The sequence below is a fragment of the Chiloscyllium plagiosum genome, chromosome 32 (assembly GCF_004010195.1).
Source record: "Chiloscyllium plagiosum isolate BGI_BamShark_2017 chromosome 32, ASM401019v2, whole genome shotgun sequence".
Taxonomy (NCBI): Eukaryota; Metazoa; Chordata; class Chondrichthyes; order Orectolobiformes; family Hemiscylliidae; genus Chiloscyllium; species Chiloscyllium plagiosum.
In genome coordinates, this window is record NC_057741.1 from 23,436,331 (window position 1) to 23,462,710 (window position 26,380).

A 26,380-nucleotide genomic window follows, 5' to 3' on the forward strand; every position below is an offset into this window, starting at 1 on the left:
AGGCTGGGGCTGTTTTCCCTGGAGCGTCGGAGGCTGAGGGGTGACCTTATAGAGGTTTACAAAATTATGAGGGGCATGGATAGGGTAAATAGACAAAGTCTTTTCCCTGGGGTGGGAGAGTCCAGAACTAGAGGGCATAGGTTTAGGGTGAGAGCGGAAAGATATAAAAGAGACCTAAGGGGCAACCTTTGCACACAGATGGTGGTGTGTGTATGGAATGAGCTGCCAGAGGATGTAGTGGAGGCTGGTACAATTGCAACATTTAAGAGGCATTCGGATGGGTATATGAATAGGAAGGATTTGGAGGCATGTGGGCTGGGTGCTGTCAGGTGGGGCTAGATTGGGTTGGGATATCTGGTCGGTGTGGATAGGTTGGAGAGAAGGGTCTGTTTCCATGCTGTACATCTCTATGACTCTAAATGATAGGAACATCCCATCGAATCCTGAGGACTGCTGCCATTGAACTCCTTCCCCAGTCATTTGTCTGTCCCCCCCAACCCTTTTTTATTTGTCTGTGGGTGAACAGGGTTAGAGTTTTAAGAAGGAGGTTATATGTCTCATTGTTGTTTACTGTGGTTGGAATCTATTATTTGTAATAAATAGTTCTTGTTAAGTCAGAAATCTAGTCCACATTTTCTGTGAACCTGAATCCGTCTGACAAGTAAATTGGAGCTTTGTGCACTGTGCTAAATTTTTTTTGGCATTTCTAATGACTCTGGGAATATCAGTGCTTGATTTCCAGTTCACTGTGTGAGTGGGATGTAACAATCATCACAGTCTAATCCAATGGTGCACTTGGCTGAAGAGACTAAATGGTTCTGTTTCTAATTAAGTCTTCCCTTTGTCTTCATTTTAATATTGAATTGTGATGCCTTATCTTAATTGTCTTTTGCCAATCCCTCATTTTGCCCCCTCCTGTCTCCAATGATATCCTTGCCTTTCCTGCCTCCTTTAAATTCGGTTTCCATTTAAAAAACCCTCTTTGCACAGAGGCACCTTTTGGTGTCACATGGTGCTCTGACACGATACGATATCTCGAGACAATATTGCATTTGTTTCTCCAGTGAGTTAGAAATGGGGGCGAGAAATGCTTGTTAAAGCATCAAAACCTATAAATAAATGAAAATAAAAATCAAAGCAGCTATTACATTATTAGACCCAGTAGTATTTATCAGAGAGAACACTGCTGATTGGTGAACACCAATTCTTCACACCCGTCTCGTCACTGTTGCATTGTGCTGAGATAATTTGGAAAGGCCAACTAAACTAAAATTAAAGTTAATTTTCTTACACAAATCTAGCATGCCCTCTTATTTATAACTCAGTTAATAACTGCCTCCTTTAGCTTAAAAAAATCTTTATATATAACCTGGGAGAGGAACTTTTTTGTGGGATCCTCAGAGCCTTAAGGTGAAGGTGCCTTCCCACCAAGGTTTTAACCTGCTGAAAGAAAATGTCCTCTCAACAGCTCATCCGCTGTTGTGCAGTGAAAGTCTCTCTGGCTCCACTGGTGAGGCTAGGCAGGTGAGAAGAGCTTCGGCCCCACCTGGGAAGCTGTACTCTCCATCCCCATGCTGCCAGAAAACCATGTCCAGCCAACTGGCATGTTTTCCTTGGACCTAAACATAACCCTCTGACATTTGCTTTATGTGACCACTTAAAACAGAAATTACTGGAGAAATTTAGCCAGGAGAATGCTCTGAAGATAGGTCATTGGACCTGAAAATGGTAACTCTGCTTTCATTCTGTTGCTGCTGCCAGACCTGTTGAGTTTCTCCAGCAATTTCTGTTTTTATCTCAGACTTCTAACATTTGCAATTCTTTGTTTTAATTTGAAGCTGTTATATTGATCAGTGCTTATATTCTCTGGAAAAGTAGCTGGCATGGTGCTGGCAACACAAATTGTGTGTCCATTGTCTCTATACTCACCCTCATCAGAGCCTAAAAATCCAGCACCCTGCTATCTGCCAAGCTTCACAGATCTGATTCAGGTCAGGCACATTAAGGTATCTAGTAGCTCATCAGGCTCTTCTGTTGTCCTAGAATATGGTGTGAAAAGGTTATGTAAGTTCTCACTTTCGATCATTATCTAATCACCAATGAGAACGTGCATTCGTGTGAGCATAGCTGTGGGAAGGATTGACTTCCATTGCAACACATTTAGCATCAAAGCAATCCACATAAGGCGTATTACCTTGTGGAGACTGGTCAAGTTGATACACTTTCAGGACTATAGGGGAGAAAGAGGAGGAAATCCAAGAAGGGCAAGGTTTTTTTTTTGGAATTGCTTCATGTGGTTAAATTAAGATTACACAACAAATCTTCCAAATTTATTCTTCCGTGTCCATATTTCCCACTGAGGAATCTATATTGAAAATTCGGCCTCAGAACTTTCCACAAATTTGTGGATGAGCTCAACTCTGCCCATAATTTTTGATATGTGCTCTCAGCAGCCAAAACACGATGTGGAACCTCAAAGCCAGACATTTATCTCTGAAATCTATTTATTGTAACGTATCATAGTTTGACTTCCTATATTTTACAATGTAAATGTCACAGATATGAACTAAATTCATGTTTTAATAGTTGGTGGATGTACTCTGGATCTAAATATAATCTCCTTTTCTGAAAACAGATATTAATTCTTTTCAAGTCTACATGGCATATAAAGACATGTTCCAGATGACAGACAGTGAGGTAAAGTAGAAGATGTTTTTCTTTATATTAGGGTGTAGTTAACCCAGGATCTCTCAATGAGATTTTATTGATATTTCATTAGGACTTGGAGAGAAATGGGCAGTTAGAAGACATCATATCAGGGTAACCACTATAACAAGAGAATCCAACCTGAGTTTGCGATGGGACTGTGGCTTAAATTTTCATAGAATGCTGTGTTTTATTTTCTGAGGATTGAGTTTGAAGACGGCTCAGATTGGTGTGCAGAAAGAGGTGTATGGGATAGATTTACTAATAATTCTGTATTTTGCAAAAGTAAAGTTTTATTTCATGCTGCACGTTTAAAATTCCCATGCATATCTTAGAATTGACCAGAAAGATAAATACAATCATCCGTGCTATCCATCCAACCCTTTAAGTTTCTGATTTAACTCTTGGTTAATCAGCTACATTTTGCAGTTGCTTTCCCTCCTTTAGGATGAAAGAAGGCTAGGGATATCGTCGCTATGTCAATAGCTTTATCACTGTGATACCGCTATAGTTGCAACACTTGGATAAATTTATATCCTTTTTGTATTTACAGCTTTATGAAGCCTTTACTTTTTTAAAGGATCTTGGTGCTGTAATATTACTCCATGCAGAAAATGGTGACTTGATTGCAGAGGTAAGTGGCTATTTTTGAATTAAATTGCTTATGATTACACCATGCCCACTCAGCTTAGTTCCTGAACAGTCCTGTGGGACAGACAGATAACCTCCACATTCATCATCGGTTCATGCATCCATTATCAATAATTTACCTGAAATATAACATTGGTGGGCTCCCCAGCTCCTGTTTTATGTGTGGTTGCACTTCCTGTCAGTAGCCATGCTATGATTGGGTGTCCCTGACTCAGACACCTGGGAGCCCCTGGTACTGGGAGATACCAACCTTGTTCTACATCCCTGTGTTGTAAAAGGTTTTAATATCCACAAGTATAGAAGAACCTCTTGACCATAATCACCTCCATAATCTATGTCTAGTTACTGAATCCCTAATGTCCGAACCAGAAGACACAGCTTAAAAATATGGGGTAGACCATTTAGGACAGAGATGAGGAGAAACTTCTTCACACAGAGAGTGGTGGCTGTGTGGAATGCTCTGCCCCAGAGGGCAGTGGAGGCCCAGTCTCTGGATTCATTTAAGAAAGAGTTGAATAGAGCTCTCAAGGATAGTGGAATCAAGTGTTATGGGGATAAGGCAGGAACAGGATACTGATTAAGGATGATCAGCCATGATCATATTGAATGGTGGTGCAGGCTCGAAGGGCAGAATGGCCTACTCCTGCACCTATTGTCTATTGTCATTACAGGGGGTCCCTGAATTAGATTAGATTAGATTAGATTACAGTGTGGAAACAGGCCCTTCAGCCCAACAAGTCCACACCGACCCGCCGAAGCGAAACCCACCCATACTCCTACATTTACCCCTTACCTAGCACTACGGGCAATTTAGTGTGGCCAATTCACCTGACCCTGCACATCTTTGTGATGTGGGAGGAAACCGGAGTACCCGGAGGAAACCCACGCAGACACGGGGAGAATGTGCAAACTCCACACAGTCAGTCGCCTGAAGCGGGAATTGAACCCGGGTCTCTGGCGCTGTGAGGCAGCAGTGCTAACCACTGTGCCACCGTGCCGCCCACAAATGTACGGGAATGGGTGGGTTACGCTTCGGCGGGTCGGTGTGGACTTGTTGGGCCGAAGGGCCTGTTTCCACACTGTAAGTAATCTAATCTAATCTAAGGACTGTGGGAGGAAACCGGAGCACCCAGAGGAAACCCACGCAGACACGGGGAGAATGTGCAAACTCCACACAGTCAGTCGCCTGAGGCGGGAATTGAACCCGGGTCTCCGGCGCTGTGAGGCAGCAGTGCTAACCACTGTGCCACCGTGCCGAATTATGAATTTCCAACTTACAACCACAATCTTACACAGGAGAATAATTTTAAAGATCTGACAAATGAACATTCCCTCTATTTACAAATGGTTCCTTGCATTGTATTCTGACTTGAGTACAAATCGACTTGTGAACGGACTCCAGAATGAAACATATTTGCAACCTGGGGACTGCCTGTGTCATGGTAGAGACCAGCATTTTTTGAAGACGAGCTGCACTGTTACAATCAAAATGTTTTTCTATACAAAAATCAAAGAACATGAACAGTAGCAATGGCATCCTATCTTAAACAGTCTTGTGTTACCTTAAAGATATTTAATGTGTAGTTAATAGAGATACTTATACTTTAAAGTCCCTTCTTAACTCAAATCTCCTTCCACACCCATTTGGCCTATACCTGAAGAAACTTCAGGCACTTATCACAAATGGGGGAGTTAATAAATTGGTCTTAGTGTTGATACACAGAATTACTTAAGGATCGAGATTTCTTGAGTCGTCTATTTATTTCGGTTGATGTTTCTCTTCAAAATCTTGTCCTCTGTCCTACAATTGCGAACTCCACATTGAACACAGATGTAGGTAGCATCATAAGTGTGGCCATATGGATCGGAATTCTCCTGTTTCTAATGTTCATTAAGTCAGGATTTTTGCCAGTAGGGACTCTCTCTCTTCTCAAGTTGACTATCCCAGAAGTTGAAGTTATAGTTAATAGAATTAATTCAAGGGTTTTAAACCCATTTAGTCAAGACAAAACTTTGCTTTGATTTCTGCTGCAAGAGATGTGCCTCACCATCAGCTTGCTCTAAGCTGCTAGAAAGGGATCTCCCTTGTAGTAGACATCTTTACCTTAAATCTTTTTTATCATTTAGCTCCCAGGCTGCTTAGTTACTTGATCCGTTCCTGGGAATAAGTTGATTTTTGGCAAGAATTCCTCCTTCAGAGAAAACTGGTTCTTAAAAAGTAGACTTTATTCAAAACAGTGGCAATGAAATTTCTCTGGGGAAGAACACAGTATTATTCTTGCTGTTAGCCACACTGAAGGAAAACACTTAGGCAAATAACAAATCATTAATTGACAATAATGGGGAGTAAGAACAGAAATAAAAAGTTTATATTTGAAATATGGCATATAATGAGTCAGAATTAGTCAAAGAGAAACTATTGCCAAATATACTTAATTTAGATAATGTATTATTTGATGTACAAATATTAATCTCCCTTTATGAACCCTGTAAGAAGCATTGTGCTTCCCTTTTTTAGTCTTAATGGGAGAGACTAGAATTGATGGTATGATTACAGTGACAAGATTGTGGTGCTGGAAAAGCACAAGGAGTCTGGCAGCATCCGAGGAGCAAGAGAATCGACGTTTCAGGCAAAAGCCCTTCATCAGGAAACTCCTGCTTCCCGGTTGCTGCCTGACGTGCTGTACTTTTCCAGCATCACACTCTCGACTCTGATCTCCAGGTTCTGCAGACCTCACTTTCTCCAAATTGATTACAGTGTGACCAAAGCAAATGACCCAGTTTGACTTAATATGTAAAATAGCTTAGAAACAGAAAGTACTGGAAAAGCACTGCACATGAAATCCCTACAGAGCGAGAGCAGACCATTCAGCCCATCAAGTCCACAGCAACCCTTTGAAGAGTATCCCTCCCAACCCCAACCCCCTATTCCTGTATTTCACACAGTTGATCTACCTAACTTACCCATTCCTGGGCACTGTGGGCAATTTCCCATGGTCAGTCCACCTAACCTGCACATCTTTGGACTGTGGGAGGAAACCAGAGTACCTGGAGGAAACCCACACAGACACTGAGAGAATGTGCAAACTCCACACAGATGATTGCCTGAGGCTGGAATTGAACCCAGATCCCTGGTGCTGTGAGGCAAAAGTGCTAATCACTGAGCCCATTAAGCTGCATAGAAAGTGAAGTATAGAAATGCTGATGAAAAGAAACAAGTCAGAGGAGAGTGACTGCTTGAGAAAAGGATGCTGCTTCCTTAGAGAGTGGGCCCTGGTCAAGGTAATACCATGAAAAATATTCCAGAGAACTACTGTCCCCAGTCTTCTGTTTAATTCAGTATAAGGATGCAATACCTGAATGTATTGAGTTTGTTTGCAGAGTATGAGGCCCTGTGTATGAACAAATGTAGTTTCTAGCAAGTATTAAATGAGTTACATTTTGACCTGACTAATAATCATGCATGCGTTATTAGTGTAGCTTTGAAAAATGTTGGCAATTTAATTATAAGATGATATGTATTGTGCACTGCACAATTCCAAATTACAGATGCATTTCACTGAAAAGTATGTCAACTGTTTGACATGGAAAACCAATGTATTCTTGGTACAAGCTGAGTATATGCTGGGATAGGTTAGCAGGGAATACAGCAGTCAATTGTGTCTCCTCTAGCCCATAAGCCTCTGTCCAAAATGGTTAGATTGTACATAATTAATGTACCCTTTGTACTTAGCTTCTGTAGCATTCAACAATCGCATTGTAATCAAGAACATTCAATTACCCACCACAGTGGCAGTTCAGAATGGTTACACCTTGTGTAAGTATAGAACATGTTTAAATGTTTCAAGAGTGGTAGTTTTTGTCCCCATTTGGAAGTCTTGGGAAGATGCTGTTGTACTGTTAACATCAGTGGACTAATAACCGAGAGTCCAGACTGATGTTCTGGAAACATGTATTTGAATCTTGTCATGGTGAAGTTTGAATTCAGTAACAAAAAAATTTGTCTAATTGGTAATTTAAAAGCTGGTCTCATTGGTGACCATGTAGCCATTATCAGAAAGCCCAGCTGGTTCATGAATATCCTTTATGGAAGGAAACCGGCCATTCTCACCTGGTCTGACCAACATGTGATTCCAGACCACAGCAATGTGATTGATTCTAAACCAAAATGGTTAAGAGATCCAGTCAATTCAGGTCAACAAGAGATGAACAACAAATATCAGCCTTGCCAGTGAAACCCAGGTCCCATGCAAGAATAAAGAAACTGTAAAGGTAACAGATTTCTTAAGATTATTTTATGTGTATTATGTTAGCTGAAAAATGTGTTGCTGGCCTGCTGCGCTTTTCCAGCAACACATTTTTCAGCTCTGATCTCCAGCATCTGCAGTCCTCACTTTCCCCCTGTGTATTATGTTACACAGTGATCCAAATCTGAAGGTGAGAAGATGCAACTAATTGCACACTAGGAGCTGTATTTTAATTAGCAAGAATACATTTCAATTTCAGCAGAATCTCTCTTTGATAAACCAAATTAATGTCATTCCTTTCAGGAACAAAAGCGAATCTTGAACATGGGAATTACAGGACCTGAAGGTCATGCATTGAGTAGACCTGAAGAGGTAAACTTTTCATTTTGTCCGTTTCTTATGTGTAAATGGGTAAGATCAAGGATAGTTAATCGCTATGCAGTAACAGGCTGATGCCATCTCAGAGTGCTCCAGGAGTTGACTGCACTCCATTGCACTCTCCTCTCTTACAGCTACCAGTCATTATTAACCAGGAGGCTTTAAGTGAGGCAAATGCCAACACAATGAGGTGCTAATGGTGCCACTTTAACATCTTGAAAATAAGGCCAGCTAGTTTTTAGATCAATTATGAATTAGAAATCTGAGATTGTAAACGAAGGAATTAAGTGCTAGCGGGTAGAGATGGAGCTCAGTCACAGATTAACCACAATCTCACTGAATGGCCAAACACACTGGTGAGGCTAAAAGGTCGCTGCCTGTTCCTAAGAGAGTTTTGAAAAATTACTTGAAATGAGCTCCATTTGTTTTGCTTTTCTTTTGCCTCTGCCAGTATCAGTGACATATTTGAGGCTAACATTCTAAGGGCATGAGTGGATCCCTGGCACATGTTATTCGTTGATTATGTGTGATCCTGGAAAGTGGGTACAGAAGGCTATTCAATCAAAGCAGGCATCACACCACAGCAGAGCTTGATTCCCATATTTGCACACTGCAGGGGTTCTTGTGACACAGTGGTAGTGTCCCTACTTTGAGCCAGGACGTCCAAGTACAGCAGAGGTGTGTCATAGCATGTCTATACATGTTGATTTTTAAGAAAAGGTTTTTATTAACAGTTCTCAGCTGGAATCACTGTTGTAATCAAAAATGGAAATTCCAGCTCATTTCCTTTTACCTCCTTCTTAGCCTTAAAATCAACTTATGTAAACTTGCTATGGCCTTATTTGTCATTTGGTCCAAAGCTAGACACTGAATCTGAAACAATCTTGAGTTGTGAAGGTCAACACTGCAGAAGGAAGTTTCGAGCAAATAATTGAGTTCCCCCATTTTAATTGACAGTAATAATTCAGGCTGTGATAGAACTAGAGCAAATAGACTGCAACATATCAATAAATACTAGGTACTTTATATACAGACACAAGAAAATAATTACTGTTATGAAAGAAACTTGCCATCAGGCTGCTTTGTGGAAGTTATTTCTGTACCTTACGCAGGAATGTCTCAGGGGCCTGCACTTTAATTGGACCTTTGTCTATTTGGTCACATTGAGAGTGTCTAATCTACCTTTTAGGAAAACAGTGTTGCCTGAGCAACCATATTTACATTTTGGCTTCATGAACTGACATGGATTTCACATTACTGAGATGCTTCTGATTCTCTGTGTTCTGATGTAGGATATATACACTAATGGTGAAAGAGCGCTTAAGGAAAATCCTATCCTAAACTACCAGATAACAAAAAGGACAGATCAGAAAATCTAGGCACAAAAGTGAAAACAGAAAATGCTGGAGAAACATTTGAATCTTCAATGACTCTTCACATTGGAACAGTTATGTTGAACTTGACACATTAACTCTAAAGCACTTTCTGTTTTCATTTCACATCTCCATCATCTGTAAAAGCTTTTCTTATTTATGAGTGGCCTAAGGACATGAGGATAATTGGTTGGACTCTATCTGACGTGTTTGAACTCAGAATTTGTGACACATTGTACAATGTTGATGAATCTACTAATAGATAACCATCCGAAACGTCTTACCTTTGAATTGTCAAAGACTGGATGTAAGACAATGGACTAGTGTCTGACCCTGTTGAAGCTTGGATGTTTGTAGGAATTGCCTGGGAAGTTTCAACTTCTGAGAGATAATTCCCCTGCTCCCTGACTCTCTGTGAAGGTTTCCAACACTGAAATGAAGTCAGAAGTTTTGGACAGTTCCCTGGGACTCACCTGGGTAGTTATCCAGGAATGTTAGACAGATTAACACCTCGTCTAACTCCTGGGTAACTCCACAGTTGACCCCCCCAACCCCTAACTATTGCCAGATCAGTCGTGACTATCCTCCCAACCCGATGCGACTGCCATCTCACCAATTTACCCACCTCACCATCAAACAACGCAACCACACACAAAACCCCTACCCACTCAACCATCTCACACATTCCCATGTACTCAACTCACCCACCTACCTGTCTACCTAATTACTCACCTCATTTACCCAACTACCCTCCCCTCAGGGTATCCCCAGCCTATTTCGTCTGCCCACACACGCAGCCACCTCAGCTATGTAGTAATTCATTCATGCTGCTGTGCGCTGACATTCACCCTGTGCCTGTCCTGTGATCTCTGTCTTCATCTGACTCTACTCTTCTCCAGAATTCCCTAAGGGACACGAGGCTCTGGATATCTGGGTTTGGAAAGCCCTGTTAGAAATACATAAACAGCATTGAGTCAAGAGAGTTTTCAATTGCACTGACAAACTGATATTATTTGACACCGCTGGGAAGATTCAGTCCAATATATACATATTATGCCAGTGCACAGTACTGGCTCATTTTGCCTGCCATCCTGAGATGTGTTTGTTGAAATATTTGATGTTTTTGACTTTGTTTAATGCCAAAATACTACTGATACTTTGTAATAATGCAACGTCTGAATGCTTTGCACCAGTGAATGTAACTTAGCTGAGAATATGGGGCTGCTGATATGAATTAATGCTTGTAATAATTAAAATATTTAACTTTTAAAGTGACTAAGTAATATTTATGCTGCCTATTTGCTTCATAATTCCCGGTACTTGTGTTTTTTCTCAAGCTGGAGGCTGAGGCAGTATACCGAGCGATCATGATTGCCAATCGGATCAATTGTCCCCTGTATATCACCAAGGTGATGAGTAAAAGTGCAGCGGATGTCATTGCTCAAGCCAGGAGAAAAGGTAAAAGATGGACGTCGTCCAAATCCTGTCCCAGAGAAACCTGGGTTCACCGTTGCTGTAATAGCACAGCTTCTGCACTGCAGTGGCAGCATAAGATAACCTCCAGAATCCTTAATGTTTAAAACAAAACATATTTTTGTAGAAACAATCCCCCATGCCCTGGCCAATCCAAACCTGTGGTCAGGTTTAAGATTGAAATCAAGTGCTCTGTGAATAATGGAATAGCTGAGAATATTCAAATCCTCTCAGCAAGAATGGAAGTAAATATCATAATAAAGACATCGGCTCTGTTTTGTGGCCGACACTATCCTATCGACAGATGACTGTATTAGGCACTTTTGAGCGGCATGGTGGCTCAGTGGTTAGCACTGCTGCCTCACAGTGCCAGGGACCCAGGTTTGATTCCAGCCTCCGGTACCTGTCTGTGTGGAATTTGCATGTTCTCCCCGTGTTTGCAAGGGTTTCCTCTGGGTGTGCCAGTTTCCTCTCACAGTCCAAAGATGTACATGTTAGGTAGATTGCTCATGCTAAATTGCTCATAGTATCCAGGATTGTGCTGGTTAGGTGGATTAATAATAGGAAATACAGGGTTGAGTCTGGGTGGGATGTTCTTTGGAAGGTTGGTGTGGACTTGATGGACCAAATGGCCTGTTTCCACATTGTAGGGTTTCTATAACTCCATCTATTGAGCATGGCTTTTAACAACAGCAGTTGAATGGGTTGTCAGTTCTGTTCACTTTCATATGTGAATTGGGGCAAATTGGCAGGCTGGATAGGTTAGAGGCTGTCTTTACCCAGTAGCATGTGTATGAATGATCATTCTCTCACTCGGGATTCTGTACAGAGAGTGTGTGGCATCTAGTTGTAGTAAGGTGAGAAGAAATCTCAAATCATTACTCGGAAATTTAAAATTCTCAAACATTGCAAGGGTGTGTTGGATGGGATTTGGGAGTTGTGGTGATGGATGCATGAACAATTCTAGACAGATTTTCTTTTCAGTCCAGCCTTCCAAGATGCTGGGATGTAACTCTGCTCTTTGGTCTGTCATCCACATTGCCATTCTATTCACCAGTGATTATCATCAAACTAGATGGCAACACTGAATCTTCACCAGTGAACCTGATCTAGTTCACTCTTGGAACCCAATAGTTGGAGCCTTACATGGTGAATAGGAATGATAACGGTGGCTCATTATAACCCGACTCGACTCTCGAGCATTCAGGCCAGTTACAGTTTTAGCATCATTATGGGTCTGTGCTCCATCAATCGGTGGCACTTATTGGCTTGTGTTTCTTTTGCTTACCAATATGTTGTGTGTGCGTGCCCAAGAAATGGGAGGTTATTACTTTTAAAGTACAGAAGTTAAGAAATGAAACAAACAAATCAGACTTTTTATAAGCATGTTTTACAATATTGTTAAACATTCAAACAGAAAGATGTAAAAATTAATTTTAAGGCAAAGTACTTTGAGCATTTTATTTTTTGAAGATAAAACCTGAAAAAATGGCATTTGACAGAAATTAGTCTTGGAGGAGCCCAATGCCGGATTCTGTATGTTCCTTTATTAACAGGAGCTGTAGTTTTTGGAGAGCCAATCACTGCAAGCCTTGGGACAGATGGAACACATTACTGGAGCAAAAACTGGGCCAAGGCTGCGGCTTTTGTGGCGTCACCACCACTGAGTCCTGACCCCAGTACACCTGACCACCTGAACTCACTACTTGCCTGGTAGGAGAGTTACATCCATTTAACCCTTGTACATGACAAACCCAAGGCACTTAGTCTTGGAGAGCAATTTCTTTTTGATTTCTCACTTTTAATACTTACAGCGATGACACTGAATTTAGAATGCATTTTTAGCTTGTCAAGGGCTGGTAATTTTGCCTGCAAGTATTGGTTTAAATGATAGAATATTCTCAAAGAAGTTTTGCATTTAGCAGGAGAAATAGTTACAACGATTCCCCATTTTTCTGCCACCCTCCACCTCTCTGTGGCTTGGCTGAAGATGTTGACTTTTTATGGGGAATGGCTTCAGGAAGATTGGTAACCTTCTGATACTTTGTTCAGGTGGTGATTCTGCAAGTATCAGCAGGCAATGTAATTAAGCTTGAACCCATCCTTCTTGAGATCCACACACGAATACTTTTAAGTGGCTGTGTCTAGATAGCAGTCTAGAACAGGAACTCTGTATGATTCTTGCCATCATTCCAGAGCTGCTGCAACCTAGTAAAGCACACCTACCACGATTCAGGCCGAGAAAAGCTAATTTAGCCCTCAGACTCACTTGATCTGTTTGGCTTTTGTAGCACTGCTTATTAAAAAGTAATTTGTATTAATTAATTTTGCAATGCTTCAGGAAAATAACTGAAAAGATTCTTCTGTAATTTTGGAGACGTTGCATAAAAGTTAGAACTCTATGGTTACAAGAAATTATTATCAAGACTAATGCATGATGAGACTAATTATGTAACAAGGTCAACTAGGTGGACCTGTTAGAATGAGTTCTCTGATTGGGTCTGTTAACCTGGTCCAATCAGGGAGTCCTGGCTGACAGATATAAACAGGAGTGTTAGAGGTTCTGTTCGCTCTGAGAGCTGGCTCTGAGGGAGCCTGACCAATGTCAAGTATTATGCATACATAAATAAAGGGTGACTGGGTGATGGGATATGATTGGGTCTGTTAACCTGGTCCAATCAGGGAGTCCTGGCTGACAGATATAAACAGGAGTGTTTTCACTGTGTCTCACACCTGCACACACACACACCATGGGAGCTGGGGATAAAATAAGCACTACCGCACAAAAAAAAAGTGTTAGAGGTTCTGTTCGCTCTGAGAGCTGGCTCTGAGGGAGCCTGACCAATGTCAAGTATTATGTATACATAAATAAAGGGTGACTGGGTGATGGGATACCAGCCTCTGTGGAGTTATTTCAAATTAGAGTGATAAATGCCAGACTTAAAATGTAATTTAGAATATTGAAGCCATGTTGCTCTGGATGTACACAGTAATTTCTTCTTATTCTTTTGTAAGATGTGAGCATTGTCAGTGCTTACTGTACGTCCCTAATTGCCCTTGTACTGAATGATTTGCTGGGTCACTTCAGAGGCATTTAAGAGTCAGCCATATTGCTGTGGGTCATATGTAAGCCAAACCAGGCAAGGATGACAGACTTCCTTCCACAAAGGATATGAGTGAACTGATTTTCCTTTACCAAGAATGGGAATAGTTTCACAGTCACTTTTACTGAAACTGGATTAAGAATCAAGTTTTCTTTCCATTAGATGTTGTAGTGGGATTTGAAACCATGCTCCTGAAAAATTAGCCTTGGTCTCTGGATTACTAATACAATGACATTGCCACTACATCACTGTCTCACCCAGTCACCTTTGTATCTAACAGTACAATATGTTCATCATTATGAAAGTCTTTGGTGTGTATTTGAACACATCTCACTTGGTATATTCCTGGAAAATGTCACAGAGAATGCTAGACTGGCTTTTAATGGCTCTTTAGATTGATTGATGTTGAGAGAAAAATATTGATTTTTTTAAACCTGTGAACTTGGTATAAAAGAAGCAATATTTACTACTGTACTACTTTAGGACCAACTAACTTGATGTGATTTTACCCCCTCTAGTGGAGATCTGCAGGTCACGGGAAGTGGCCATAGTACATTTACCACTGCTCAGAAAGCCATTGGCAAAGATAACTTCTGCTTAATCCCTGAAGGCACTAATGGTATTGAAGAGAGAATGAGTGTTATCTGGGAGAAAGCTGTGGTAAGTTAATGAATTTAGTATGAAGTTCAGAAGCCAGTGAGGTACACATGAATCAAAGCAGGTTGACTTCATATTCTGGCTAGTAATGTCCTGTGGGTCGTACAAGGACTGCCTCCACCAGGTTGCTGTTAAAAGTGAGGATGTTCTCTAAAATTGGGGTATAAATCCCCAGAAAGAAAGATTTGGACTGGAGTGACGTAGACACACGCATTGAAACAAAAATGATGGTGTAATACACTTCATAGATTCCTTAATTCTATTTGTGACAAGTTTCATACCTCTATTTCTCAACTACATACCATCTCCTTCAGGGGAAAAGGGAAATCAATAAACAAGTGTCACTCTATTGCAGCACCAGTGCTGGAGAACAGGTCCATTGCTTCACCTTTCAGTTATACAGTGGTTTGTGTGGTGCAGTGACAGACGAAATGACCACAACCACCTCCGCTTGTGGAAACCATTTAAATGCTTGTCAGAAATATGCATCTGAAAGTGAGAGGAGAGCAGACAGTGTTGTTCTCTGCCTATTTTGTACTCCATTATACCCACGAGTTGACTGAGACAAATTGTCCCTAAGAATTTCAAAAGTCATGACTAATGCCATTTCAACAACACAGTCCAGTGAGTCGAATATCCTCAGTATTGTGGTTAGCCAGTTACAGTCTAAGGATCTAATACATGCTTTATTGAGTTCTATAGGCAAACGGGTCAGATAGTGGTTAGGTTTATTTTAGTTGTTCTACTTTATATAATTACTGCCTTACTGAATCAATTTATTTCCATTAGCAGACCTTATGTTTATTCTAACTTTGACAAAGCGGGTTGTGTCTGGATGGGTGGTACATGTTGAGAATGAATGTCAATTGAAACTTGAATTATTATTATTGAAAGGCCACAGGTAAAATGGATGAGAACCAATTTGTCGCTGTTACGAGCACCAATGCTGCCAAAGTTTTCAACCTGTATCCAAGGAAAGGAAGGATAGCTGTGGGATCGGATGCTGACCTTGTCATCTGGGACCCAGACACAGTTAAAACAATCTCTGCAAAGACGCATCGCTCGGTAAGGATAGTATTTAATCAGTGGGTCTTGAAAAGACAGGGAAGGGCATTTATCAAAAATATAACATTTTTTTAAACCAGATGTTCCTATTGTTGCTTTAGAGACAGTTGATTTTAAATGTTTGACAAATTAAATAGAAATACTACACAGAAATTCTTGTTGATAAGCAGCAGTGATGGAGGATTTAGTACAGCTGAATCCTTTGCTAAGGAATGTGCAGAGCAAGTATTTAAGTTGAATCAATACTTCTATAAAGTACAAAAAGTATGTTAGTTGGCAAGTCATGGTACAGAAATTTATTAGGTAATTGGGTCAGCCACTTAAATGAAGATGAGATAAAAAAACTTAACAGGAATATATTACAGGAGAGCAATTAGTTTCTGAATATTTAGAATGTTTGAATAGGGCTGACATATAGGGGTAAGATGTCATGGAACTGAACATCTTAGACAAGAAAATTCAGCAGTTTGATATAATTTTCACTTTGGTCAGGAATGCACTTATCTGCATCTGAATAAATATTGCATTATTTTTGGGGTAAAGTTGAAGCTTCATTTTTTTTTGTCACTACAGTTTGCACATCTAACACTATATCCTTCTTCCAACACAAAAGGGCAGTGATTTCTGCATCTTTAGAAGAAACAAATTGCTAAGCAATATGAGTTGAATGCCATTCATCCTGATGTTTTACTTCTGTGTAGGCTGTGGAATATAATATCTTTGAGGGAATGGAATGTCGGGGTGCTCCAATAGTGGTCATCAGTCAGGGGAACATTGTCCTGGAAGATGGGAATCTGTATGTTAATCAAGGAACAGGTCGATTTATCCCTCGTAAGCCATACCCTGAATATATATATCAGCGTATCAAGATTCGGAACAAGGTGAGTACATATGTTTGTTTACAGAATAGCAGGGACAGGGGAATTTAATTGGGTTGACCATTCATCTCAGTGACATCATCTGCCATTTGGACAAAAGTGAGTGATGTAAAAAGTATCCCACATATTGTTCCAGTTTCTTCTGGCAAACTGAATTAACTTTACATATCAAGAAAGGCAGGTACATGGAGTTAGGATGCAGAGGCTAAGAACTAATTAAATAGGAGAACAGGCTCAAGAGACAAAATAACCTCACCCTGTTTTAAAATTCTTTCAGTAATTTGGCTTTGGTCAACATCATTGATCCCCACTGAGAATATTATAAATTTTCAAAAAGTCATATGCCACATGTGTTTAAATCTCTGAAATGCACCATCAGATGACATGACCCTTCACTGGCAGTACTAAACTCAGACCTATTTTTACTGAACATAGCACGGTCGAATCTTACTAAGTATTACAGCAGGTCAAACCTCAAGTTGGAACTGCACTATTCTGCTAATTGAATCATGATAAAAGTTATTCAGGATTTGAGGCCACAGGAAAAATAAATATTGTGTGATGTTGCTCAATAATCGTGTGGATTACTTTTGTCTTTATTTGATATTGTATGCAAAATAGTACTGTTTGAGATTAGTGGTGTCATTTCTTACCGTACAAAGAGTGTTTTTAAAATGTAAGCTAAGAAATGAAGATCAGTACGTTTGAAATGTGAAGTAATAGATCTTTGGGAGGAATGAGGAGAAACAATATAAATTAACTGGTGTAAGTTTAATGTGCATGCAGTAACTTTGTAACTCTTAAGTATTCCTGGCATTATTTTGTTCAATTTACAAGATCTATCAAATGCACATGCCACCATAACCATCCACTTAAGCATTCAGTTAATTTTATCTTGCATTTATATCTTTGTTTTTAAATCATTAGATAAATTATAGTTGTGGATTATTTTGTTGATACTTACATGCATTGGGAATTCCTTGATGAAATTTCTGCAACCTATTTAATATTGTTTTATTTATTTTATATTGTTTCTCCCCATTCTTCCAAGCTACAATATGTCACATTTCTAGCTCACCTCAATACATATTTTGAAAATGTTCATTGTACAATTAATTGATATGTGCTAGAAATGCTAGAATGTGTTAGAAAGCTTTACAAGAATGCCACCTGGACTGGAAGGTTTAAGTTATAAGGAGGTTGGATAGGTTGGGACTTATTTGCTTTGAGCGTAAAAGACTGTAGGGTAACCTTATAGAGGTTTATAAAATCATGAAAGGCATAGATAGCAAACAGCCTATCCCCATGTTAGGGGTGTCTAAAACTAGAGGGCATAGGTTTAAGGTGAGAGGGGCACACCTTTCACATAGAGGATGATGCGTGTCTGGAACCAGCTGCCAGAGATAGTGATGGAGGTGAGTACATTTTTGTTATTTAAGAATATCTGAACAGGTACACGGATGGGATAGGCATGGAGGGATGTGGACCAAACGCAGGCAAATGGGCCTAGAAAAGTTGCAAAACTAGGTGGCATGGACAAGTTGGGCCGAAGGACCTGTTACCGTGCTGTAAACCTCTATGATTCCAAATAGACAAGAATAAGATTATTACTCATATACAAAAAGGCTGGATGTTATATGGTATATTCCTAATCCTCCTACTGTCCTCTGGTTCATTATTCTTCCAAGTCAACGGAACTGCACGCGGTGGCTCGAGGGATGTATGATGGTCCTGTGTATGAATTCCCAGTCACACCTAAATATGTCACTCCAGCTCCTTCAACCAAAACATCCCCAACAAAACCACAGCATGTACCAGTGCGAAACCTGCATCAGTCTGGATTTAGCCTATCAGGTGAGATATTGAAGCAGAGCAAAAAGAACAAAACAACATCCATACATTTGTTGAAGGAAGTAAGCATGTGGTCATGTGCCTGGGATGGTCAGAGGAGGAATAAATCCTGCTGTCCACTCCTGAAACAGGGTTTGATAGAGGTGTTACAATGTTATTACCTGCCTGGCCTGTTATCTGGAGAGGGGAAAGGGAGAAATTAAGAGACAAACATTCCTTTCTTGGTGCAATTCATAACTAAATGATTGATCTTGACTAATTAGTTGTAAGACAGTAATACTCACATATTCTGTGTCACCTGAATTCCCTTATACCAATCCAGTATAGTAATGTACAAATATGGGCAAAGGTTATTAGCATATTAGTGATGTGAGGGGGAAATCATGCGTAAGTGAAATTTAATGGGACAGTTTAAAGGTGCAATTAACTGGGAGTGCCATAATGGAGTGATAAGTATTATAAAAACTTTAGAAATGACATATCAACCATTCTAATACTACCATGTTTGTAAGAACATAAAATAAGCAATATTCAACCTGCAGCCTCTTTTGCTTTATAGACAATAGACAGTAGTTACAGGAGTAGGCGATTCTGCCCTTTGAGCCAGCACCACCATTCATTATGATCATGACTAATCATCCTCAATCAGTATCCTGTTCCTGCCTTATCCCCATAACCCTTGATTCCACTATCCTTAAGAGCTCTATCCAACTCTTTCTTGAAAGTATCCAGAGACTTGGCCTCCACAGCCTTCTGGGGCAGAGCATTCCACACACTCACCACTCTCTGGGTGAAAAAGTTTCTCCTCAACTCTGTTCTAAATGGCCTACCTCTTATTTTTAAATGGTGCCCTCTGGTTCGGGACTCACCCATCAGCAGAAACATGCTTCCTGCCTCCAGGGTGGCCAATCCTTTAATAATCTTATACGTCTCAATCAGATCCCCTCTCAGCCTTCTAAACTCAGGGGTATACAAGCCCAGTCGCTCCAATCTTTCAGCGTAAGATAGTCCCGCCATTCCAGGAATTGACCTCGTGAACCTACGCAGCACTCCCTCAAAAGCCAGAATGACTTTCCTCAAATTTAGAGACCAAAACTGCACACAATATTCCAGGTGCGGTCTCACCAGGGCCCTGTACAGCTGCAGAACCTCTTTGCTTCAATACTCGATTCTTCTTGTTATGAAGGCCAGCATGCTATTAGCTTTCTTCACTCCCTGCTGTACCTGCATGCTTGCTTTCATTGACTGATGCACAAGAACACCGAGATCTCATTGTACTGCCCCTTTACCTAACTTGACTCCATTTAGGTAGTAATCTGCCTTCCTGTTCTTGCCACCAAAGGTGATAACCACACATTTATCCACATTAAACTGAATCTGCCATGCCTCTCTCCACTCACCTAGCCTGTTCAGGTCACCCTGTAATCTCCTAAAATCCTCCTCACATTTCACCTTGCCACCCAGCTTTGTATCATCAACAAATTTGCTAATATTACTTTTAATACCATCATTTATATCATGAGTGTATATTGTAAAAAGCTACGGTCCCAGCACTGATCCCTGCGGTACCCCACTGGTCACCACCTGCCATTCCGAAAGGGAACCATTTGTCACTACTCTTTGTTTCCTGTCAGCCAACTAATTTTCAGTCCAAGACAGTATTTTTCCCCCAATACCATGCGCCCTAATTTTGCTCACTAACCTCCTATGTTGGACTTTATCAAAGGCTTTTTGAAAGTCCAGGTACACCACATCCACTGGATCTCCCTTGTCCATCTTCAGAGTTGCATCCTCAAAAAATTCCAGAAGATTAGTCAAGCATGATTTCCCCTTCATAAATCCATGCTGACTCTGACCTATCCTGTTAATGCTATCCAGATGTGTCGTAATTTCATCCTTTATAATTGACTCTAGCATCTTTCCCACCACTGAGGCCAGACTAACTGGTCTATAATTCCCTGCTTTCTCTCACCCTCCTTTCTTAAAACGTGGGACAATATTAGCCACCCTCCAATCCGCAGGAACTGATCCTGAATCTATAGAACATTGGAAAATGATCACCAATGCATCCACTATTTCTAGAGCTGCCTCCTTTAGTATCCTGGGATGCAGACCATCAGGCCCTGGGGACTTATCAGCCTTCAGACCTAACAGTCTCTCCAACACCATTTCCTGGCAAATATAAATTCCCTTCAGTTCAGGTCCTTCAGCCGCTGTTACCTCAGGGAGATTGCTTGTGTCTTCCCCAGTGAAGACAGATCTGAAGTACCAGTTCAACTCTTCTGCCATTTCTTTGTTTCCAGTAATATATTCCCCTGTTTCTGTCTTCAAGGGCCCAATTTCAGTCTTAACCATTTTTTTTCCTTTCACATACCTAAAAAAGCTTTTACTATCCTCCTTTATATTTTTGGCCAGTTTACCTTTGTACCTCATTTTTCCTCTGCGTATTCCGTTCTTAGTTATCCTCTGTTGTTCTTTAAAAGTTTCCTAGTCCTCAGTTTTCCCACTCATCTTTGCTATGTTATACTTTTTCTCTTCTGACTTTATATGTTTCTTAACACAACACCAGATCCAGAATTGCTTTCTCCCTGGTAGGTTCCAGTACAAGCTGTTCTAAGAATCCATCTCGAAGGCACTCCACAAACTCCCTTTCTTGGGGTCCAGTACCATCCTGATTCCCCCAGTCTACCTGCATGTTCAAATCCCCCATAACTACTGTAGTAATATCTTTGCGACAGGCCAATTTCAGTTCCTTATTCAACTTACACCCTATATCCAGACTACTGTTTGGGGGCCTGTAGATAACTCCCATGAGGATCTTTCTACCCTTAGAATTTCTCAGCTCTATCCATACTGACTCTACGTCCCCTGATTCTAGGTCCTCCCGCGCAAGGGACTGAATATCATTGCTTACCAACAGGGCCACCCCACCCCCTCTGCCTGTCAGTCTGTCCGTACGATAGCTCGTATAGCCTTGAATATTCATTTCCCAGGCCCTGTCCACTTGAAGCCACGTCTCAGTTAACTGCCAATTTCCAGATGAGCCTCAAGCTCATCCAGCTTATTTCTAATGCTTCGTGCATTCATATATAATATTTTTAAATTTGTTACTGCCCTCACCCTTCCTATCAATCCCTATTTCACTCAACTTTCTGGCATGATCCCTTTTTGAGTTTTCTGCTCCATTAATACCGTTGTCTTTCTTGACTTCTCTTGTTCTAACTTTCCCTTCAATTTCCTTCTTAAACTTCCAGTTTGTCCCCTTCCCCCCCGCTATTTAGTTTAAATGCAGCTGTGTTGCAGTGCCAAACCTGCCTGCCAGAATGCTGGTTCCCCCACCTATTAAGGTGCAAACCGTCCCCTGCCTGATTTTCCCATTTTCAATTTTCTAACCTATTGTTATCCAAATTGGCATTACTGTCAAGAGGATTTTTAACCCTTTATTTATAACATCCTAATGGATCCCAGAGGTAGTTTTCATTATTTTTCTAAGGCCCAGTTTATTTTCAGTCGCTTCCACAAACAGGGGATTTCTTCTGCTCAGCCATTGGCCCACACTCCTGAGGAAGGTTCGCCAACAGAACAGGAGCAAACGCTACCAAAGTTGCTGTTCCCGGTTTCTTTAAAATACTTTAAAACTATGTAACATTTGTTAAATAACTGATTCCTGTTCTATATATACATTAGGTGCCCAGTTTGATGATAACGTTCCACGCCGTTCTGGACATCGTATTGTCAATCCTCCTGGAGGACGCTCCAACATCACAAGCTTAGGTTGACCGGGACTAGATGATTGAGCTGCTGGTAGCTGATACGAGCAGTTTACTTACTTACAAGGCTATCAGTGTTATGAATACCAGCCCTCTGTGGGGTATTTCAGAAAAGAAACAAAGTGTGCGTGTGTCTGTTTGTCCCCTAGAATGAAGTGAATCATGTAACGTATTTTTGCTTGGAGTTGACTGCCACACAGTTGTGTTGCATACCATTGTCATTTAGCATGGTCCTGCCACTAGCGCTGTCCACAATGACACTGGTTTAGACATGTTCCTCGTAATTCTTAATAAGGGTTCTTTGCACATTTTAGCTATTATAGAAGTTAGTGCATGATGCTCAGAGATGCAATTTCTGTTTTATGTATGGAAAATAAACTCTTTAGGTCAAATTGCCAAGAACTAAAGTGATTTAGCCAGAATTGTTAGCAAAACTGATGTTAATTTATGGCACAATATCCCTTTTTTTTATCATCAGCAAAAAGATAATCAGAAGTAGGATGGCTCAAACGTTGGTATAGGTGTGCAAGGTATGGTTATCTCAGTGGATTCAGTTACATTCAGACTCACTGCAGCATAGCCATTGCATTTAAATTCTTAAGAGTTAGTTATACCTCACAGCATTAACAGGGAATGATATTAATGCAACAAAAAAATCAAGGTATGAAATCTTGAAGTTTATGCAACAATGTTGGCTCGCAGCTATGAAATATATTTCACACTTCTTCCTGTTTTCTGTCGCTTTAAACTTTCTGACATGATTTTGGTCTTTGCTGTAAGGTTGAGAAACATTTCACAGTGATTTTGGCTTGCTGGAAGCTTGTGAAAACTTTCAGAACAGATGACTGAAGAGTAGGTGTTTTATCAAAAATAGTGCACTGTTTTATTTGAAGTGATGCAAGTTACTGCAAGTAATGATCTAACATGGAATCACGGTGACTGATAAAAACAGCAAAGATTTGGGCCAACTTAATCTTAAACTACAGTCACCTTTTTTAAAATTTTTTGATACCAATTCTTCCTTTGTATTCATGTACATTTGTACTATTTCAAACTGAATACTCTGATGTTGTGACTCTACATTTGAACCCTAAATCTGTGAAATAAATGATGCATAAAACTTGCTTTGTTTTTTTCTGTACTTATTTTATCTGTAAGTTCTTGAAAATACTGTGATTTTATTACATAACCATGTCACAATTATTTTACTTTCACCCTCATTGTCAGTGGTTTCCTCTGGTCCTTCAAAAGCAGTGACTCACTGATGAAGTCATGAGCTGCTCTTGAACCATGTGCTTTCTCGTGATACTGTGTCCTTTAAGTATCCTGTAATAAATTTATCTTGTGGTGAAAGACATCAGAGTTTGAGCCTTCTCATTCAGCAATCAGCATTGCCAGACCAAGGTTGGCACTGATTGATAAAGGCTATGATAAAGTACCTGCAGCATAGCTGTTTTGCTTATTCAGTTGTGAGGCGTGAGCATCACTGGCTGGTCAACATTTATTAGCTGTCCCTAGTTGCCCTCGAGAAGTGGTGGTGAGCTACCTCCACTTCAGTCCATGTACTGTAGGTTGACTCACCCATATTCCTGAGGGAGGGAATTTCAAGATTTTGACCTAGCAACAGTGAAGGAACAGCAATCTATTTCCAAGGCTTGATGATGTTCCCTTATATCTGCAGCCCTTGTCTTTCTAGCTAGAAGTAGCCGTGGTGCTGTCTAAGGATTTTTGGTAAATTTCTGCATTGCATCTTGTTGATAGTACACACTTGTTACCGAGCGTCCACAGTGCAGGGGTGAATGGAGTGATGCTTGTGGGTGTGGTGCTAATCAAGTGGGTTGCTTTGTCCTGGATGGTGTCAAGCTTAGTGAGTGTTGTCAGAGCTGCACCCATCCAGGCAACCGAAACAGCTTCACTAGGCAAGTTCTGGAGCAAATACCTTTAGTACAATTGCCATTATGTTGTCAGGACCCATTGTCTTTGCAATATCCCATGGCATTAATCATAGCTTGATATCACGTGGAGTGAATCGAATTGGCAGAAGACTGACATCTGTGATGCTGGGGAAAATGGAGGAGGCTGAGATGGATCATCCACTTGGCACTTCTGGCTGAATGCAGAATACCTACCAGGTCAGAGGGTTCAGGAACCTTGGAAGCCTGCTGAGGACTTGGGAACATTTTGACAGGTTTGGGTGATTCCTTCTCACAAAACTATGGGCTTTCATGAGTTGCTGGTGATTAAGGACCAGAGGGATGCGTGTGCGCACCATGGGTTTACAAAGGGACGATGAAGACAGGGGATGAGTCTTGAATTGGTCAGAAGGGTCTGAGGGACATGATTGGCACAATAGGCATGATCAGCCTTGGAAAGTTGTTTGAGGTTTGAGCTAGCATCAGTTGGCATGGACAAAGCATATGGAACATGTGGAGATAAAGAGCTACCAAAGTGAGGTATGTTTCTTTGCTTTAGTTTTTGTTTTACAATTGAACCTAAGATGGACCTTTTAAACAACTGGATGGCCCTTGTGACTGACTCTGAATCCTTCCCTGGGGGTTGGTCCACTCAGTACCCAACCATCCCAGAATGGGCTTGTGGAGTTGGGACTTTTTCTGACTGCAACCCTAACTGCAGAACAAAAATGTAGCCCAGCATGAAAGTTCTGCTGATATCAGTAAAAAATTGGCAATTGAGGCTGTCAATAGATGAAGTTGCTACTGAGTGTGTAAATAATAGTTATCTGGAGGTAAATGAATCATCGAATCCGCACAGCGTGGAAGCAGGCTATTTTGTCCATTGAATCTACACTGCACCTCTGAAGAGCATTACACCCAGACCCATCCCTCCACCCTACTCCTGTTACCCTGCAGTTCCCATGGCTAATCCACCCAGCCTGCACATCTTTGAACTGCGGGAGGAAACCCATGCAGGCAGGGAGAATGTGCAAACTCCGCACAGGCGGAGACTGGAATTGCACCCAGGTTCCTGGTGCTGTCAGTCAGCTGTTCTAACCACTGAGCCTCAAATGATGTAAGAAAGAAGTGGAATGCCAATCCATGAAATTGATTTTGGTAACTGACTTTTAAATTCATGGATATATAACATAGGAGGCTGTTCATCCTTGCGTCCACAATAATCCCATTTTCCACATTTTGGCTCATAATTCTACAAAATTCAAGTGAACATCTAAATATTCTTTAAATGTTATGAGATTTTCTGACTCATACACACTTTCAGCTAGTGAGTTGCTGTCTTGTACCACCATCTGAGTGAAAAAAACTTCTCTTCAACTCTCCTCAGACCTTAAATCTATACTCAGTTATTGACTCCTCTACTAATGGAAAAGATGTTCTATCATAATCTTAGACACCTTTAACAAGTCTTGCATTTAAAATTTGAGATTGAATTTTCAAAGTCATGATTGACTTGTGATTTTGATGAAGTTAAAGCTGATAAGAACAGAGTTTATTAGAGCATTGAGTAGAAGAGTTGGGAGGTCATGTTGCAGCTGTACAGGACATTGGTTGGGCCACTTTTGGAATATTATGTGCAATTCTGGTCTTCCTCCTACTGGAAAGATGTTATGAATCTTGAAAGGTTCAGAAAAGATTTACAAGCATGTTGCCAGGGTTGGAGGATTTGAGCTATAGAGTGAGCCTGAAGAAGGGCTCATGCCCGAAATGTCGATTCTCCTGCTCCTTGGATGCTGCCTGACCTGCTGCGCTTTTCCAGCAACACATTTTCAGCTCTGATCTCCAGCATCTGCAGTCCTCACTTTCGCCTAGAGAGGCTGAATAGGCTGAGGCTGTTCTCCCTGGAGCGTCAGAGGCTGAGGAGTGAACTTAGAGGTTTATAAAATCATGAGGGGCATGGATAGGGTAAATCGACAAGGTCTTTTCTCTGGGGTGCAGGTGTATAAAAAACTAGAGGACATAGGTTTAAGGTGAGAGGTTAAAGATTTACAAGTGATATAAGGGCCAACATTTTCATGCAGAGGTGGTGTGTGTATGGAATGAGCTGCCAGAGGATGTGGTGGAGGCTGGTATAATTACAACATTTAAAAGGCATCTGGAAGGGTATATGAGAAGGAAGGGTTTAGAAGGATATGGGCCAAATGCTGGCAAATGAAACTTGATTAATTTAGGATATCTGGTTGGCATTTCTGTGCTGTACATTTTTATGACTCTCATTTGAAAACATGAGAACTTATAAATGTAAAGATGACAG

General features: G+C 40.8%; 1 protein-coding gene across 2 annotated transcripts in view; it reads left to right on the top strand.

The window, feature by feature from the left end:
• The window catches only part of LOC122539416 (dihydropyrimidinase-related protein 1-like), a 58,838-nt gene extending 36,026 nt beyond the window's left edge, over nt 1–22,812 (top strand). For both annotated transcript variants that reach the window (XM_043674232.1, XM_043674233.1), the window contains exons 5-14: nt 2,636–2,697; nt 3,260–3,340; nt 7,908–7,976; nt 10,693–10,813; nt 12,385–12,541; nt 14,451–14,592; nt 15,484–15,654; nt 16,356–16,535; nt 18,221–18,386; nt 22,071–22,812. In XM_043674232.1, the coding sequence (XP_043530167.1) occupies nt 2,636–2,697; nt 3,260–3,340; nt 7,908–7,976; nt 10,693–10,813; nt 12,385–12,541; nt 14,451–14,592; nt 15,484–15,654; nt 16,356–16,535; nt 18,221–18,386; nt 22,071–22,162 (1,241 nt within the window). In that variant the 3' untranslated portion in view covers nt 22,163–22,812. The remainder of the gene's footprint in view (nt 1–2,635; nt 2,698–3,259; nt 3,341–7,907; nt 7,977–10,692; nt 10,814–12,384; nt 12,542–14,450; nt 14,593–15,483; nt 15,655–16,355; nt 16,536–18,220; nt 18,387–22,070) is intronic.
• Nucleotides 22,813–26,380: the final 3,568 nt, after the last annotated feature.